This window comes from Tachysurus fulvidraco, chromosome 22 (assembly GCF_022655615.1).
Source record: "Tachysurus fulvidraco isolate hzauxx_2018 chromosome 22, HZAU_PFXX_2.0, whole genome shotgun sequence".
In the NCBI taxonomy this organism is placed as follows: Eukaryota; Metazoa; Chordata; class Actinopteri; order Siluriformes; family Bagridae; genus Tachysurus; species Tachysurus fulvidraco.
Genome location: NC_062539.1, coordinates 3,799,168 through 3,812,556, shown reverse-complemented (window position 1 = coordinate 3,812,556; position 13,389 = coordinate 3,799,168). Strand labels below are relative to the sequence as shown.

The following is a 13,389-nucleotide window of genomic DNA, read 5'->3' as shown; positions in this document are numbered from 1 at the left end:
AATTATTTCTCCAAGAGTAGAAAGGCAGCACTCTGATAAACTCAAGGTCGTACTGTTTGGAGAGAGATCACAGGATATCATGCAGGTGTTTGTGCAGTTCTTTGACACAGTGATGGATAAAGTCTAGAAAGGTGTATGATATTTGTCTATATTTCTGAATAATGACTCAAACTGCTGTATCTTATACATCTAACGTAAGCTTTCTAACTTTAGCTAAATCTAGTTCTACTGTCTACAATACAAACAGATTTCATTTTATACAGATGCCATGTATTTTATATACAGTACATCACCATTCACATTATTAGGAGTCCACATTAATGTTCACATTAGTCATAAGAATAGAAGAAAAATGTCTGTGATCTCAATGACTTTAAATGTGGCATAGTTATTGGTTAAATATTGGAGTTTTTAAGTTACCGTTATGCTTTTCACTCATGCTATAGTCTGTAGAATGGTGTGGGACCTGTATATATAGTATATAAAAAATTGCAATAAATTGACAGAAAGAAAGCCATAAAGGAATATCTGTTTATTTCCCCTTTAAGTATATGTTTGCTATTTAAAATAATCAGTTTATTCCAATGCAGAACAGTCAGCTGTATTTTACAGATATGTGGGTTTCCATCCACAGGTACAGTAATTAAACTATTCATCCATGCCCTGTCCTCATTGCTTTTATAATGAGTTACACTTTAATGAGGTGCTTTCTATAAACCCCTTTTCCCTTACAGAGCACATAGGTCTAAAATGCCACATTCATACAGTTGTTCAACAATCTGACTGAGAATGAGCAACAAATAATGATGGGAGTGGATGCCCAGAGAGTCAATTCCAAATCTCTGAAATCGATTCCTTGCTGTGACAGTGATTCGGTTCATGTTCTTGCTAGGAGGGACAGTATATGGTCATGGCAAATGATCCCAGGGATCCTGCAAGAACATGAGCCAAATCAGTGTCAAGATGTGAAACTCACGATTCCCCAAATCTGAATCGAAGATCTGACTCTTTCGAATTTGACTCATTTGGACTACTGCCATTGTTCTCAAAATACGGTGTAAGGACCCTCGGGGATCAGAGAAGCTTCAGTTTCTATTGCTTTAAGTGATTACAGTGATTTAGATCAAAGTTTTTTTAGAAACCTTTTTTAAGAATTAAAAAGCAAGAAAAGAATCGATTGTTTGGATTCGACTCTGTTCGAACAACCAATGGATTCGAAGTAGCCATGTCATCGGGAACATTTGGGCCGTGTTTTAAGCCACGCCCAAACCTACTTTCAACCAATCAGATTTTTGATAATCTTTGTTCAGGAAGTTATTGAATCTTAATGAGTAAATCCGGACATTCTTAATGAGAGACAGTTTAGCTGTTACGCTGTACACTCTTTAAGGATGTATTAGCCTTATTCCTTACTTATGTAGTGCGCTTATATAGTGTCCGAGGGCTATTTGTGATTGGACCACGTGCTGTCAGGGACGTGAAATAGGACAAACTGCTGAAGTTTGCTTTCGGCTATGTAAGTGCTGTTTTTAAGGAATGAAACGGTCTCATTTTGGTTTTACCGCATTTAATAAGGATGTAAAGGTGCAGTAAAATGAAAGAGGTGAAGTTATAGGCTACAAACGAAGGTTGGTGGAGAAAGTTTGGGCTCACGTGCGCTTATTATGGCTGTCACGAATTGAGCACGTGAGTTTCATGAACGTATATTATCGCCTCAGTTTCACCGGTTATTTGGCGAATAAACCCACAGGTTAGAAATATAGATTGGAGTGCAATCTCGGGTATTACAGGAAATTGAAGTGAAAGCGCTTTATGGTCAATATTCAGACTAAAACGTGCTTCTGAGCACTTTCAGTTTGTCAAGCCTGCGGCGAAATATAATAACCTGAACCATATTTGCATGAAGTGTCCTGCTATTATTATTTTTTTTCCTTTATGCATAATTTTTTATGCAAGCTTTTTAAGGGGAAAGTAAAAAAAAAAAAAGAGAGAAAAAAAGCGCGGTCATTTTGCACTAGTGCTCAGTTTAAGAGGATATTTAAGAGAGGAAATTACTTTTCTGACTAGTGGGAATAAATAGATGAGAGAATATAGTGGTGTAAAATGTTAGAGGGAATGTTCTTGTTAAAACTGTGGAGCTGACATCGAGGTAGTGCTTTTATTTCTAAATCATGTATGAAGCTTCCACGTTTCACTTAACTTTTATATTGGCTCGAATGTGTAAGTGTCGCAGGTTGGAGTGTGATGATTGGTGTGCTGTGTTGCTAACATACACTGTGTGTGTGTGTGTGTGTGTGTGTGTGTGTGTGTGTGTGTGTGTGTGTGTGTGTGAGAGAGAGAGACAGAGAGAGAAACGGAAAGCATGTGATTAGAGACAAACCGAGATGGGTTTATTTGTGTCAGAGAGAGAGACGACGAGGAGGGGGGGCAGAGGGAGGGAGATGGAGGGAGGGATACGGAGGGAGAGAGAGAGAGAGAGAGAGAGAGACGAGGAGGGGGGCAGAGGGAGGGAGATGGAGAGGGAGGGATACGGAGGGTGAGGGAAGGATAAGAGAGAATAGACCGATAGTATGGAAATGAGGATAACCTATAGATATATTAGGAATACCTATATATGTATTATTAATTATAGCCTATATATATATTTAATTATACCTATTTTATATTATATATGGAATGTATACCTTGTATTATTAGATATTGAATTATACCTATTTACGAGATATTAGATTATTTTAATGAGACTTATTTATATATATAGATTTAAAGTTATACCTATTTATATATGATATATTTAATTATAAAAAAAAAAAAAAACCTATTTAGATATTATAATTATACTTGATATATATATAACCTATTTATATATATATATATTTAATTAGCTCATATTTATCTATATTTAATTATACCTATTGTAATATATATATAATTATAACATTTATATATTATATGTGTATATATATTATACTTGTATATATTATTTATATATATATATATATAATTAGTGTTTAAGACATCAGCTACCTTCTCTCTTTTTTCGCTCTCTATATCTATACTTTCCTTATCCTTATTATCTATAGTATTTAATTATACCTTATATATATATCTTCTTTATATATATATATTATCTATATCGTATATATTATATATACTCTTTCCTTACTCTGATTCTTTTTCTCTACGTTCTTTTATTTTATCCTTTCTTATATCTCTCTCTCTTCTCTCTTTTTTTTTTTCTTTATTCTTTCTCTTCCCTTTTTTCTCTCTATTTATTCTACTTTTTTATTATATTTTTTTAATTATACATATCTATACTATATTTCTTTATTTAGTTTTATTATATATATACAATATTTTTATTTTTTACCGATTTATGATATATATAATATTTTATTTCTATTATACATTTATTTATATATAAATATTTATACATTTTTTATATTATATTTATTTATAATTTATATATAAATTTATATATAAGTTTATACATGTAAATATTTTATACAAATTTATATATTGTATATATTTATTTAGATATTACAGACATTTTCCATATTAAGACTACATTCATAAATATATCTGTATATTTACATTAGTTAAACATAATAGATAAATACTGATATAAAGGTCACCCTGGAGAATGCAGAAAAAACTGATGTTAAACACAAGGCAGAAAAAAACTCTTATCAAAAAACACTCAATGTGTCACACACACAAAAAATTGCTATGGGCCGAAAACAAATGAGTTGGGGCATGTTACCAATCTGAGAGGCAGTGGAACGAATCTCTTTCCACATACTCATTTTGAGTGGACGTTGTTTTTCACATGGCTCATTCCGGCTGAACTCGTCTGTCCTGTGTTTCTTAAATCCTCCTCCAGTCTTGTGCAAGCAGCGAGAGTGTGGTACGCTCCATGGACTCTTTCACCCAACAAGTCACACGTTTAAAAATTATGGATAGTAAAAAGAACATTTGTCAGCTGTGTTTCCGCAAATTGTGTAAATGAAACGGTCTCATGTCTGGATTCTGTTTTAGGCCTCAGCAGGGGATAAAGATGAACTGATTCTGTGCTCTGGTGTCTTAATAAAATTACAACACAGCTTCACCAATTTCAAACAACATTAATCAGTGGGAAATTTGGGAGCCGATCGAAATGTTGTTCTCCGTTTCTCAAGTCTGACTTCCTGTGAAGGGGGCATGGCCTTTTTTAGTCCCATTAAAAAAGTGTGTGGTGTCTGTGTGTCAGTCCCACTAAAGGGGTGTGGCGTCTGTGTGTCAGTCCCACTAAAGGGGGTGTGGCGTCTGTGTGTCAGTCCCACTAAAGGGTGTGTGGCGTCTGTGTGTCAGTCCCACTAAAGGTGGTGTGGCGTCTGTGTGTCAGTCCCACTAAAGGGGGTGTGGTGTCTGTGTGTCAGTCCCACTAAAGGGGGTGTGGCGTCTGTGTGTCAGTCCCACTAAAAGGGGTGTGGCGTCTGTGTGTCAGTCCCACTAAAGGGGGTGTGGCGTCTGTGTGTCAGTCCCACTAAAGGGGGTGTGGTGTCTGTGTGTCAGTCCCACTAAAGGGAGTGTGGCTTGTGTGTGTCAGTCCCACTAAAGGGGGTGTGGCTTGTGTGTGTCAGTCCCACTTAAGGGGGTGTGGTGTATGCATGTGTCAGTCCCAGTGAAGGTGTGGCTTCCACTATTAAAAGCACTATTATACATTAAATCTAGGAAATCCTTGTATATATTTATTGAAAATATGCAGAAGCCTTTAAAAATGCATTTTTGTTAAGAGATTCGCCTTCTGGGGTCCTTCTATAAATTCCAACCCTTTGAAACATTGACTTGTTGCAGTGTATTTTTCCCAATTAAAGGTGACGATTGCAGCATTAATAATTTAAAAGCTACTTCTGTTTGCTAACTCGTAGCCAAGTGCTCAGCTTCACCCCATTACTCTTACAGAAAAACACTGGATGTATACAGAGGTGTGGGGAAGTGTCTGAGGTGGTGTAGAGCACTAAACTTCCTCTAATTAATTGTTAACAATCATAAAATGCTTTCAGTTTTCTTGTAGCTATTGATAGCTATTTTGGTTTCAAGTGTATTTTTCTGTCATTGTTGTTTTTCTTGTCTCTGTTGTAGGGCAGACCTGTTGTTATGGCTGTTAGCTTTCTTGCTGGTTCTCTTCTGCTTCTTGGACGTCTGGTACTACCTACGCCTGGTGGCTGTTTTACTCCGAGCCTGGTTCCTGTCTCCTGTGTTCGACATCACGGCAGAGCAGTCTGTCGGAGGCCACGTCCTTCTCCAGGATATCGACATGTGTCACATGAATAACGCGCGCTACTTGCGTGAGTGCGACTTCGCCCGGATTTCCCTGTATGCCCGCAACGGTGTGTTAAAGGCTGCAAGGGCCCTGGGGGGTACCATGGTGGTGGGTGCGAGTACTGTCCGCTACAGAAGGCCCCTGTGTGTAGGGGAAAAGTTTGAGCTGCGCACTCGTATCGTCACCTGGGACGACAAAGCGTTCTACCTTGAGCAACGCTTTGTGTCCAGTAAGGATGGAATGGTGGCAGCCGTCATGTTCTGCAAACAGAACGTGCTGAGGAGCAGCCCAGATAAAATCCTCCAACACCTGTGCAAGAGAAAGGTATGTGATGTGATGTGATGTGCTGAAGTGGAGGGAGGGATGTGGGTGGGAATTTTGCCTGGAATCACCAGTGTGCATGATTCGGACATTACCAGACATGCAAACCTAGGAGACGCATCTTGACAACACACTTTAAGCTTATAATTACCTAATTGCAGCTATAAGCAGTCATTCACTCACCAGCCTCTGCTGTTTTTCTCTTGACTTTAATAAGTGAAAGAAATGAAAAACTGCATCTCTGACGGTTACATAGTGCTGATACTGAAGAATCTTTCAAACAATTTTTGAGAGTAAAATAATCTGCATCACTGTAAACCCAGGAAGTGTTTTTAAGCAGTATTTTTCCCTTTTTATCCTCGTTATGATCTATCAAATATTACGGATACTAGAGCATTGAGCCTCACATGACTACAATTCCATATATCATTGGTGTTTTATAGTGTTCTTGTACAACTAAAGAAATTCACCAAACTTTGATCATGGGCGTAAATTTCATTCAACAGTAAGGGGGGGACAATAAATATAAAATTTTTCATAAGCAAGGGGGACACAAATAATACAGTCTAATTGTACTTATAAAGATATGTCCCCACGGTGAAAAACTTTGCTTTTATCATTATTATTGTATCATGGAGACGCGTCATTATGGTTATTTTCAAAGTTTTTCTCAGGTTCAATGACAAAGCAGATTTTTCTTCAAAACTATTTATTGCATTATGTTGAATTAAGCCATCAACATACAATAAAATATAAACATGACTGTTATTGTGAAAAGTATATATAAAATGAAACCATGTCCCCTCCGTCGCCCCCGGGGATTTACATAGTCTATGATAGTCACAGCTTCTGACTTATTCAACAGGTTGAAGTTCCTGAGTTTCCAGAAGATCTGCAGCACTGGATCAGCTTTATAACAGCAAGCAGCCAGGCTTTAAAGGCTGAGGGTGGACCGGAGAAGAAAAACGAATGACGAATTGACCCGAGCCTGCGACCTTCAGGAGACGATCATTTGCTGCATATTCTAATAAACACACAGAACTTTTGCATGCGGTGTGAACTGAAACTCGAATTCGATTCAGTGAGTCGTTTACTTGAATCGATCGAATCAGGCACCTGGAACGTTCAGTAATGGTTTTGTTTTTGTGCACAAATAAACATTGCTCTTGTACAACGTGTAATATTTATTTTTTTCAGTCAATCATTTTTGTTGTGTCAATTATTTCCGGATATTAAAAAAAATTATAATTATGGAGACAGTAAATTGGTTGCAGTTTAAAAGTGGGCGGGGCTTTGCAGAACATTTAGGAATGACGGATAAAATCTCATTGTTGTATTTGCTGATCACGTGATTCGTGATGACACCAATCACAAGGAAACCCGGAAGTATCACCTTGCTGCAGCCGGCGTTTCATTAGCGTGAGTACAACAACATCATAATGCTTTTTATTATTGAATTATTAACCCAGATGTCGGAGATCCGTGCGGAATTATTTCGGTATCGTTTTCATTAACGAGCAGCATTTCCCTCTCTCCCTTTCCCAGTGTTTTGGTTAACAGTAGGATTGTTAGCCTTCATTGAAACTAGCATGCTTTGGGGTTTTTTCTCTTCATATTAAGGAAAAAAAGGGATTTTTGGTGTTAAGATCTCGTTATGGTGTTTATATGTATATCCAAATACGTCTTAACCTTTGTAGAAAAGTTTAATTTTTAGAGAGATATTCGGGATTGTAATTAATATGTCTGGGCAGAAAATAAGACCTCGTGGTTATCTGTCTAGGAGTTCAGTCAAGGTTACTAGTTTATTTCCCTGTTAAAGGAAATACAGACTTTCTTCGGGGGGGGGGGGTGATATGGCAAAAAAAATATATATATATATATATATATATATATATATATATATATTATATATTGTATATATTTATTGATTATTTTGTTTTACATACTTGAATACTTGGGCATGTGTTAACTTTTTTCCCAATTTGTTTCCCATTCTCAGAAATAAAGTTTTCTTATAAATATTTACAGCATTTAGCAGACACTCTTATCCAGAGTGATGTACATTTTTTTTTTATTTCAATTTATACACCTGATCAATTGAGGGTTAAGGGCCTTGCTCAGGGGCCCTGCAGTGGAAACTTGGTGGACCTGGGATTTGAGCTCATGACCTTCCGATCAGTAGTCGAACACCTTAACCACTGAGCTACCACATCCACAACCATGTTTTGGCACCAGCAAGGGAACATCTCTATTCTCCAGAAAGGTGCAATGTAATGTGCCTTTAATTAGCTTTTAGGAAAGGAGTCTAATTATGTACTTTAATTTACTTGTAAGAGAACACTTCACGTTTTCTGTGCCGAGTCGATAAACTAAAGCTAAAAGACGTACCTTTTACTTTACCACCTCAAGCGACAAAGAAAATTCTGATCAATTTCTGCGATTTGGTTTGCTTAACGTATGAGATATTGAAAAATATCATATTATACTTTGACATATTAAGTGTCTAAGTGTTAAGGTAGTTTTTAAGTGTCATTTTAAACCTTCTTCATTTTTTCTCCTTCATGCTGTCAGTAATGAAGATGCCTGGCTTTGTTTCCTTGGTGCTGCAGCAATACATTTCAGTGTAGAGCTTTTGAAGCTTTGGTGTGTATCTTTTTAATCTCAGAAGGCGCACACGGTGTACCTCGAATGAGCTTTTAGAGTTAAGCTTACAAGGTACATCATGAGTTCAATTATGTAGCTCAAATTACTTTTAAGGGAGCATGTTCCTCTTTCCTGTGAAAGGTATGTATATACTAAAAATTGTACCCCTGATGGTATCAATTCAGGCACAAGGGTGAAGTACAAATTGGTATTGTTATTTTCTGAGAATGTAATGGAAAAGAAAATCATGAAAATATCATCTGATGTATATAGGCCAGTAATATCACTAAATATAATATTTAGGTAGATTTTATGTGACAACTGTTTTAGGTAATATTTGGAATGAATAAGTCTCTTACAGTTAAATAGTGGTTTTGCTAGAGTTAGCGTGTTAACTAGCATTACCATTAACCGTAGGACCGTCATGACATCACTTTCAGGCGCACTCAGACATTCGACCGATTGAACACAGACAACTCTATAATCATACAACTTCTCCCCTGAGTGATTTATTAGGATGTGAAGGGACATTTGTGGCATGTCTATAAAATGACTGACCAGAAGCAAGTCCAAATCCAAACAAACATTCCAGACCTTCCCATATTTTTTAAGCCGTGTACTGTGTAGGGTTGCAAAGGGGCGGAAAGTTTCCGGTAAATTTCCAGAAACTTTCCACAGGAACTTAATCTGGGGAATTTTGGGAATATTCCAAATTGGAAACTTTACAGGTCATAAGCAGACATAAGAAACTTAACAATTGTAATAAACATATTTCCCTATGATTGCTGTGAAATGAAATGATTGCCCTTCTAAAACAGTCCCAATCAAAATGTAAAATGAAGCATTTTTTCCTCAAGCTTATTAGGTCTCTGCTTCTGTGGTAGTCAAGGCCTGGAAAATTTAGGTGAATCCCCCACTTAAGTGATATATGGAGGATTTTTTTATTATTATTATTTCGGGGGGAGTGAGTGTGGGGTGGGGTGGGGGGGGGGTTCATCAAATGATCTGTGCATGTGGTAACACTCCTAATTTACTGCTTATTAAGAATTAGTAAGGTAGTTAAGTTTAGGTATTGGGTACAATTAAGAATGTAGAATAAGGTAATGCAGAATAAGGCATTAATATGTGCTTAATAAGTGCTAATAAATAGCCAATATTCTATTAATATTCATGCTAATAAGCAACTAGTTAAATGACCCTAAAATAAAGTGTTAGTGTGCATGTTATGGAAGAATGCAAGTATATGCAGGAGGTTTGGTCTCAATGGCCCTCCAGTAAGCAGTGTGCTGTGTGCAAGTGACCAAGGAATGCAGGGTACAAATTCAAATTCACTTAAATTGCTTTAAATCTTGTTGTTTTAAACAAAATTATGCTGCAAGATTTTTTTTAACTACATTTAGGTTCCTTGTTATAGACAACTCTGCATTTTTTAAAAATTCCCAGTTTATTTCCATATATTCCCATTAATTCCCATGGAATGTTTCCAACCTTGAAAATTCCCAGAATTTTGCAACCCTAGTAATGTGCCTGTTCCAAGAGAGTTGTTTCAACTATTTCTTAAAATTATACGTAACCTTCCATATTATTTGTACTCGTAAAAAATTTAAATTATTGACTGTTGCACCCGATGCCTTGCACCTCTGGTGCTAAGGGTTCATTTCCTACCTCCATCCTGTGTGTGTGATGTTTGCATTCTCTTCCTTTGCTCCTCTGGGTTCTCTGGTTTCTTCCCCCAGTCCAAAGACATGAGTTATAGGTTGATTAGCATCTCTAAATTGTCTGTAGTGTGAATGTGTGCGATTGCGCTCTGTGATGACTTGGCTATGGGATCCAAGTCCAATAGGATTTGTCAAGTCCAGTCTTCCTGCAGCCCTGTATAGGATGAGCGCTACAGTAAATGGATGGATGGACTCTTGCACCTCTCTTCTCCCCTACATGATTTGTAAAGTATTGTGTATCTCTTACTGTGTGTGATGTATAATTAATTAGCTTTAAAAGCTTTAACGATTAATTAAAACGTGCATTAGTGGTACGTACGTTCAGTTCTATACATTTTATAGGTATATTGTGTTTCAGTGTGTGATTTGAGTATAGAATAAGATTTCCTTGATTAATTTGATAAACCATCTCAAATTTCAGAGACATGTTGCTGTGGGTTCTGTCCAGCTTGCTTGTGCTGTTTAGCACCGTTGACTTATGGTATTTTGTGCGAGGAGCCTGGGCGGTCCTGAAGTACCTGTTCCAGGACCCGGTCCAAGATGTGCTCGCCGAGCAGGTCGTCCATGGCCGGGTTCTCCCCCACGACATTGATTACATGGGCCACATGAACAACGCTCGCTATCTGAGGGAGTGCGACTTCGCCAGACTGTCTTATTACACACGCAACGGAATGTTCAAGGCTTCCCACACAATCGGAGCGAGGATGGTGGTCGGAGCCTCGACCATTCGCTATCGGCGGTCACTCGGACTCGGAGAGGCGTTCGAGCTGAGGAGCCGCCTCATGGCCTGGGACGAGAAGTCATTCTACATGGAACAGCGCTTCGTGTCCAAATCTGACGGCTTTATCTCCGCTGTCATACTCTGCAGGCAGAATGTTATTCATAGCTCGCCTGATCAGATTTTGCAGCATGTCTGCAAGAGAAAGGTAAAGTCAGTTCAAGCCAGAGCATCTGCTTACTTTTGCACATGAGCATAGATTAGTAATCTTAGCGTGTTACGTTTGTCTGTGTGTGTTTTAGGTGGAATGCCCTGATATCCCACAAGACCTTCAGCACTGGATCAATTTCATCTCAACTAACAGTCAGGCGTTGAGAGCGGAATGCGGCTTAGACGAGAAGACCAAGTGATTATCACAGACAGTGTTTTATTTATCTAAGCACCTTTTCTTTTTATGTTTATGTTATGCCAGTATGCTAAAGGGGAAAGAAGTCAAATCTTGAAAAGGAAATCACAGAGCCATACACAGAGACAAGGGATGCATTGCTACTGAGTATTAAATCGATATTGTGATCATTTAGCCATCCTCGTAAAAACAAACAAAAAAAAAAAAAACACCATCCAATACCTGACATAGGCCTAGTGTGTGTTGTCATAGTAACGAATCTACAACTTGAAATAAAAGACGTCAACGGAAAGTTACCTACTTCACCATCTTTGGATAATACAGGTAACCTGATACAAGGTGCGTACCAAATCGCCGACTTATGCGCAATTCTATGGCATTTTGTAGTATAAATAGTGAGAAGTGAAAATTCCAACAGGCAGAAGTACCCGGATCATATAGGAAAATATACATGTAGAGAAGAGTAACAATTTTACCGACTGTTTAAAAACAAAAAACAATTAAACTAAATAAATCAGAGAAACAAATATTAACAGTTGATGATGATGATGATGTTTCCCCTAACTGGAAAAGCCCAAAGTAGTAGAAGACGTTATCAGAGGAGCAAATTAAAATGAACAGAACCGAAGAAAACATTGCAAGTATTCAACACATTCCTTTCGTTTTTTACATCTTATTTCCGATTCCTTTTTTTTTTTTGTCAAGTTCGTTTGTCCATTTGTGTTTGTGTATATAGAACATTGACTCTGGATATTCTGCTAAAGCTCATGGCATCGCATTATGTGCGTTTGGCGTAATTTTCCATCGACTGGGGAAAAAGCTTGTACGTGGCATCGCTTGTATGTGGAAAAGTAGCACGTGGCATCTAGTTTAAACAGAGCTAAAAAAAAAACAAACAAAAAAAACCCAATAATTCTCTGATGGATTAATACTAAGCTGGTTACTCATTTCTGTATCAGTGCATCGTCAATAGACAGGTTAAAGATGTCTACATGTTATTTGATTGTGTATTATTATTATTTAGTGATCTTGAAATATAGGATGGCAAAGGCTCTCTTTAGAAAGGATTTGTGATTTCTGACACTATATTATGCTGAACAATGGTACAGTACATCTTTTACTGAAAAGGGAACTATTCGTTTTAGTAATTCTGACATTTTCTTCGAAAGGCTGCATGTATTGGGTCCAGAAAGATTTTAGAATATTTTGACCAGTATAATAACACGATCCCAAGCTTGAAAATAACACTTAAAATAGATGTATGTCTTTTTATATTATACACTGATTGCTGATCTAATAGGTATGTCAATCTCGACTATATATGTTTTTGGATTTTTTTTTTTTTTTTTTTTTTTAAAGATGGGAATATATTGAGTGAATATTTATTTATTTATTTAAAGGATTGACGAGAATGTACTGAGATGCAGCTTGCTTTCCGGCAAGAATTTTGCATGTTTTCATGTTAACGCACCTTATTGTTAATATTTACGCAAGATCGAATGAGATGGTGAGCTGAGCCTGCAGTTTGAAATTAATTTGATGTAATAAAAAGGTTTATCTGTGACGGGGTTAATAAAGATCAGAGTAATTATTTTATAACCTGTTGCACAACTGTATGCTTATTGTATTCAGAATCAGGTTTACTGGCCAAGTCTTGTTGACACACACACAAGGAATTTGGTTCCAGTTGTTGGTGACTCTCAAAAGTACAGACATAAATAACACTATACTATACAAACTATACAATACAGACTATACAAGACAATGCAGATGATGCGACACAATATAGACAGTATGAGTATTAAATATGTATACAGAATATATGACTGTATATTGTGTGTAATATAAAATGTCATGATTCATGGAGCCAGGATGTATTTTCAGTGTTCATGTAGCATCCCTAAACACGCATAAATCAATAAATGCATGAATCTAGTCTCTATGAAATCCAGATTAAATTTAAATTACTGCACGGTTTTAATCTTTGTTTCTATGATTAATGCTGCCATCTAGTGTCAGATTTCCAGGTCAGCTAGGTTAAGAAGTTCTGTTTAATATAGCAAACTGTATTAGAATACAAAAACTTCTTTACAGCACACCTGATATTGTGTGCCTCAGACACACTTTCCCAACTTAAATGTAGATTAAAACCGTATCTTTTTCGTCAGGCGTACACATAATACTGCCCATAATCTTGTGCTCTAACACATCTGACCAAATGCACATTATCATCGCGTGCTTGCTAATATTATGAACAGCAGCTATGTTAATCCCTCTC

The 13,389-nt window shown here is 37.0% G+C and overlaps 2 protein-coding genes across 2 annotated transcripts; both read left to right on the top strand.

Moving 5' to 3' along the window:
• The first annotated feature begins 1,301 nt into the window (after positions 1–1,301).
• them6 (thioesterase superfamily member 6) lies at positions 1,302–6,807 on the top strand. Its single transcript, XM_027166082.2, has 3 exons — positions 1,302–1,516; positions 5,125–5,629; positions 6,492–6,807. Coding segments are annotated over exons 1-3 (615 nt in total). The 5' UTR covers positions 1,302–1,514; the 3' UTR covers positions 6,600–6,807.
• A 106-nt stretch (positions 6,808–6,913) lies between these two features.
• Positions 6,914–12,032, top strand: si:ch73-52e5.2 (protein THEM6). The gene is made up of 3 exons (XM_027166083.2): positions 6,914–7,045; positions 10,409–10,913; positions 11,008–12,032. Exons 2-3 carry the CDS (start codon positions 10,413–10,415, stop codon positions 11,113–11,115), a joined length of 609 nt encoding a protein of 202 aa, XP_027021884.1. The 5' UTR covers positions 6,914–7,045; positions 10,409–10,412; the 3' UTR covers positions 11,116–12,032.
• The last annotated feature ends 1,357 nt before the right edge of the window (positions 12,033–13,389 follow it).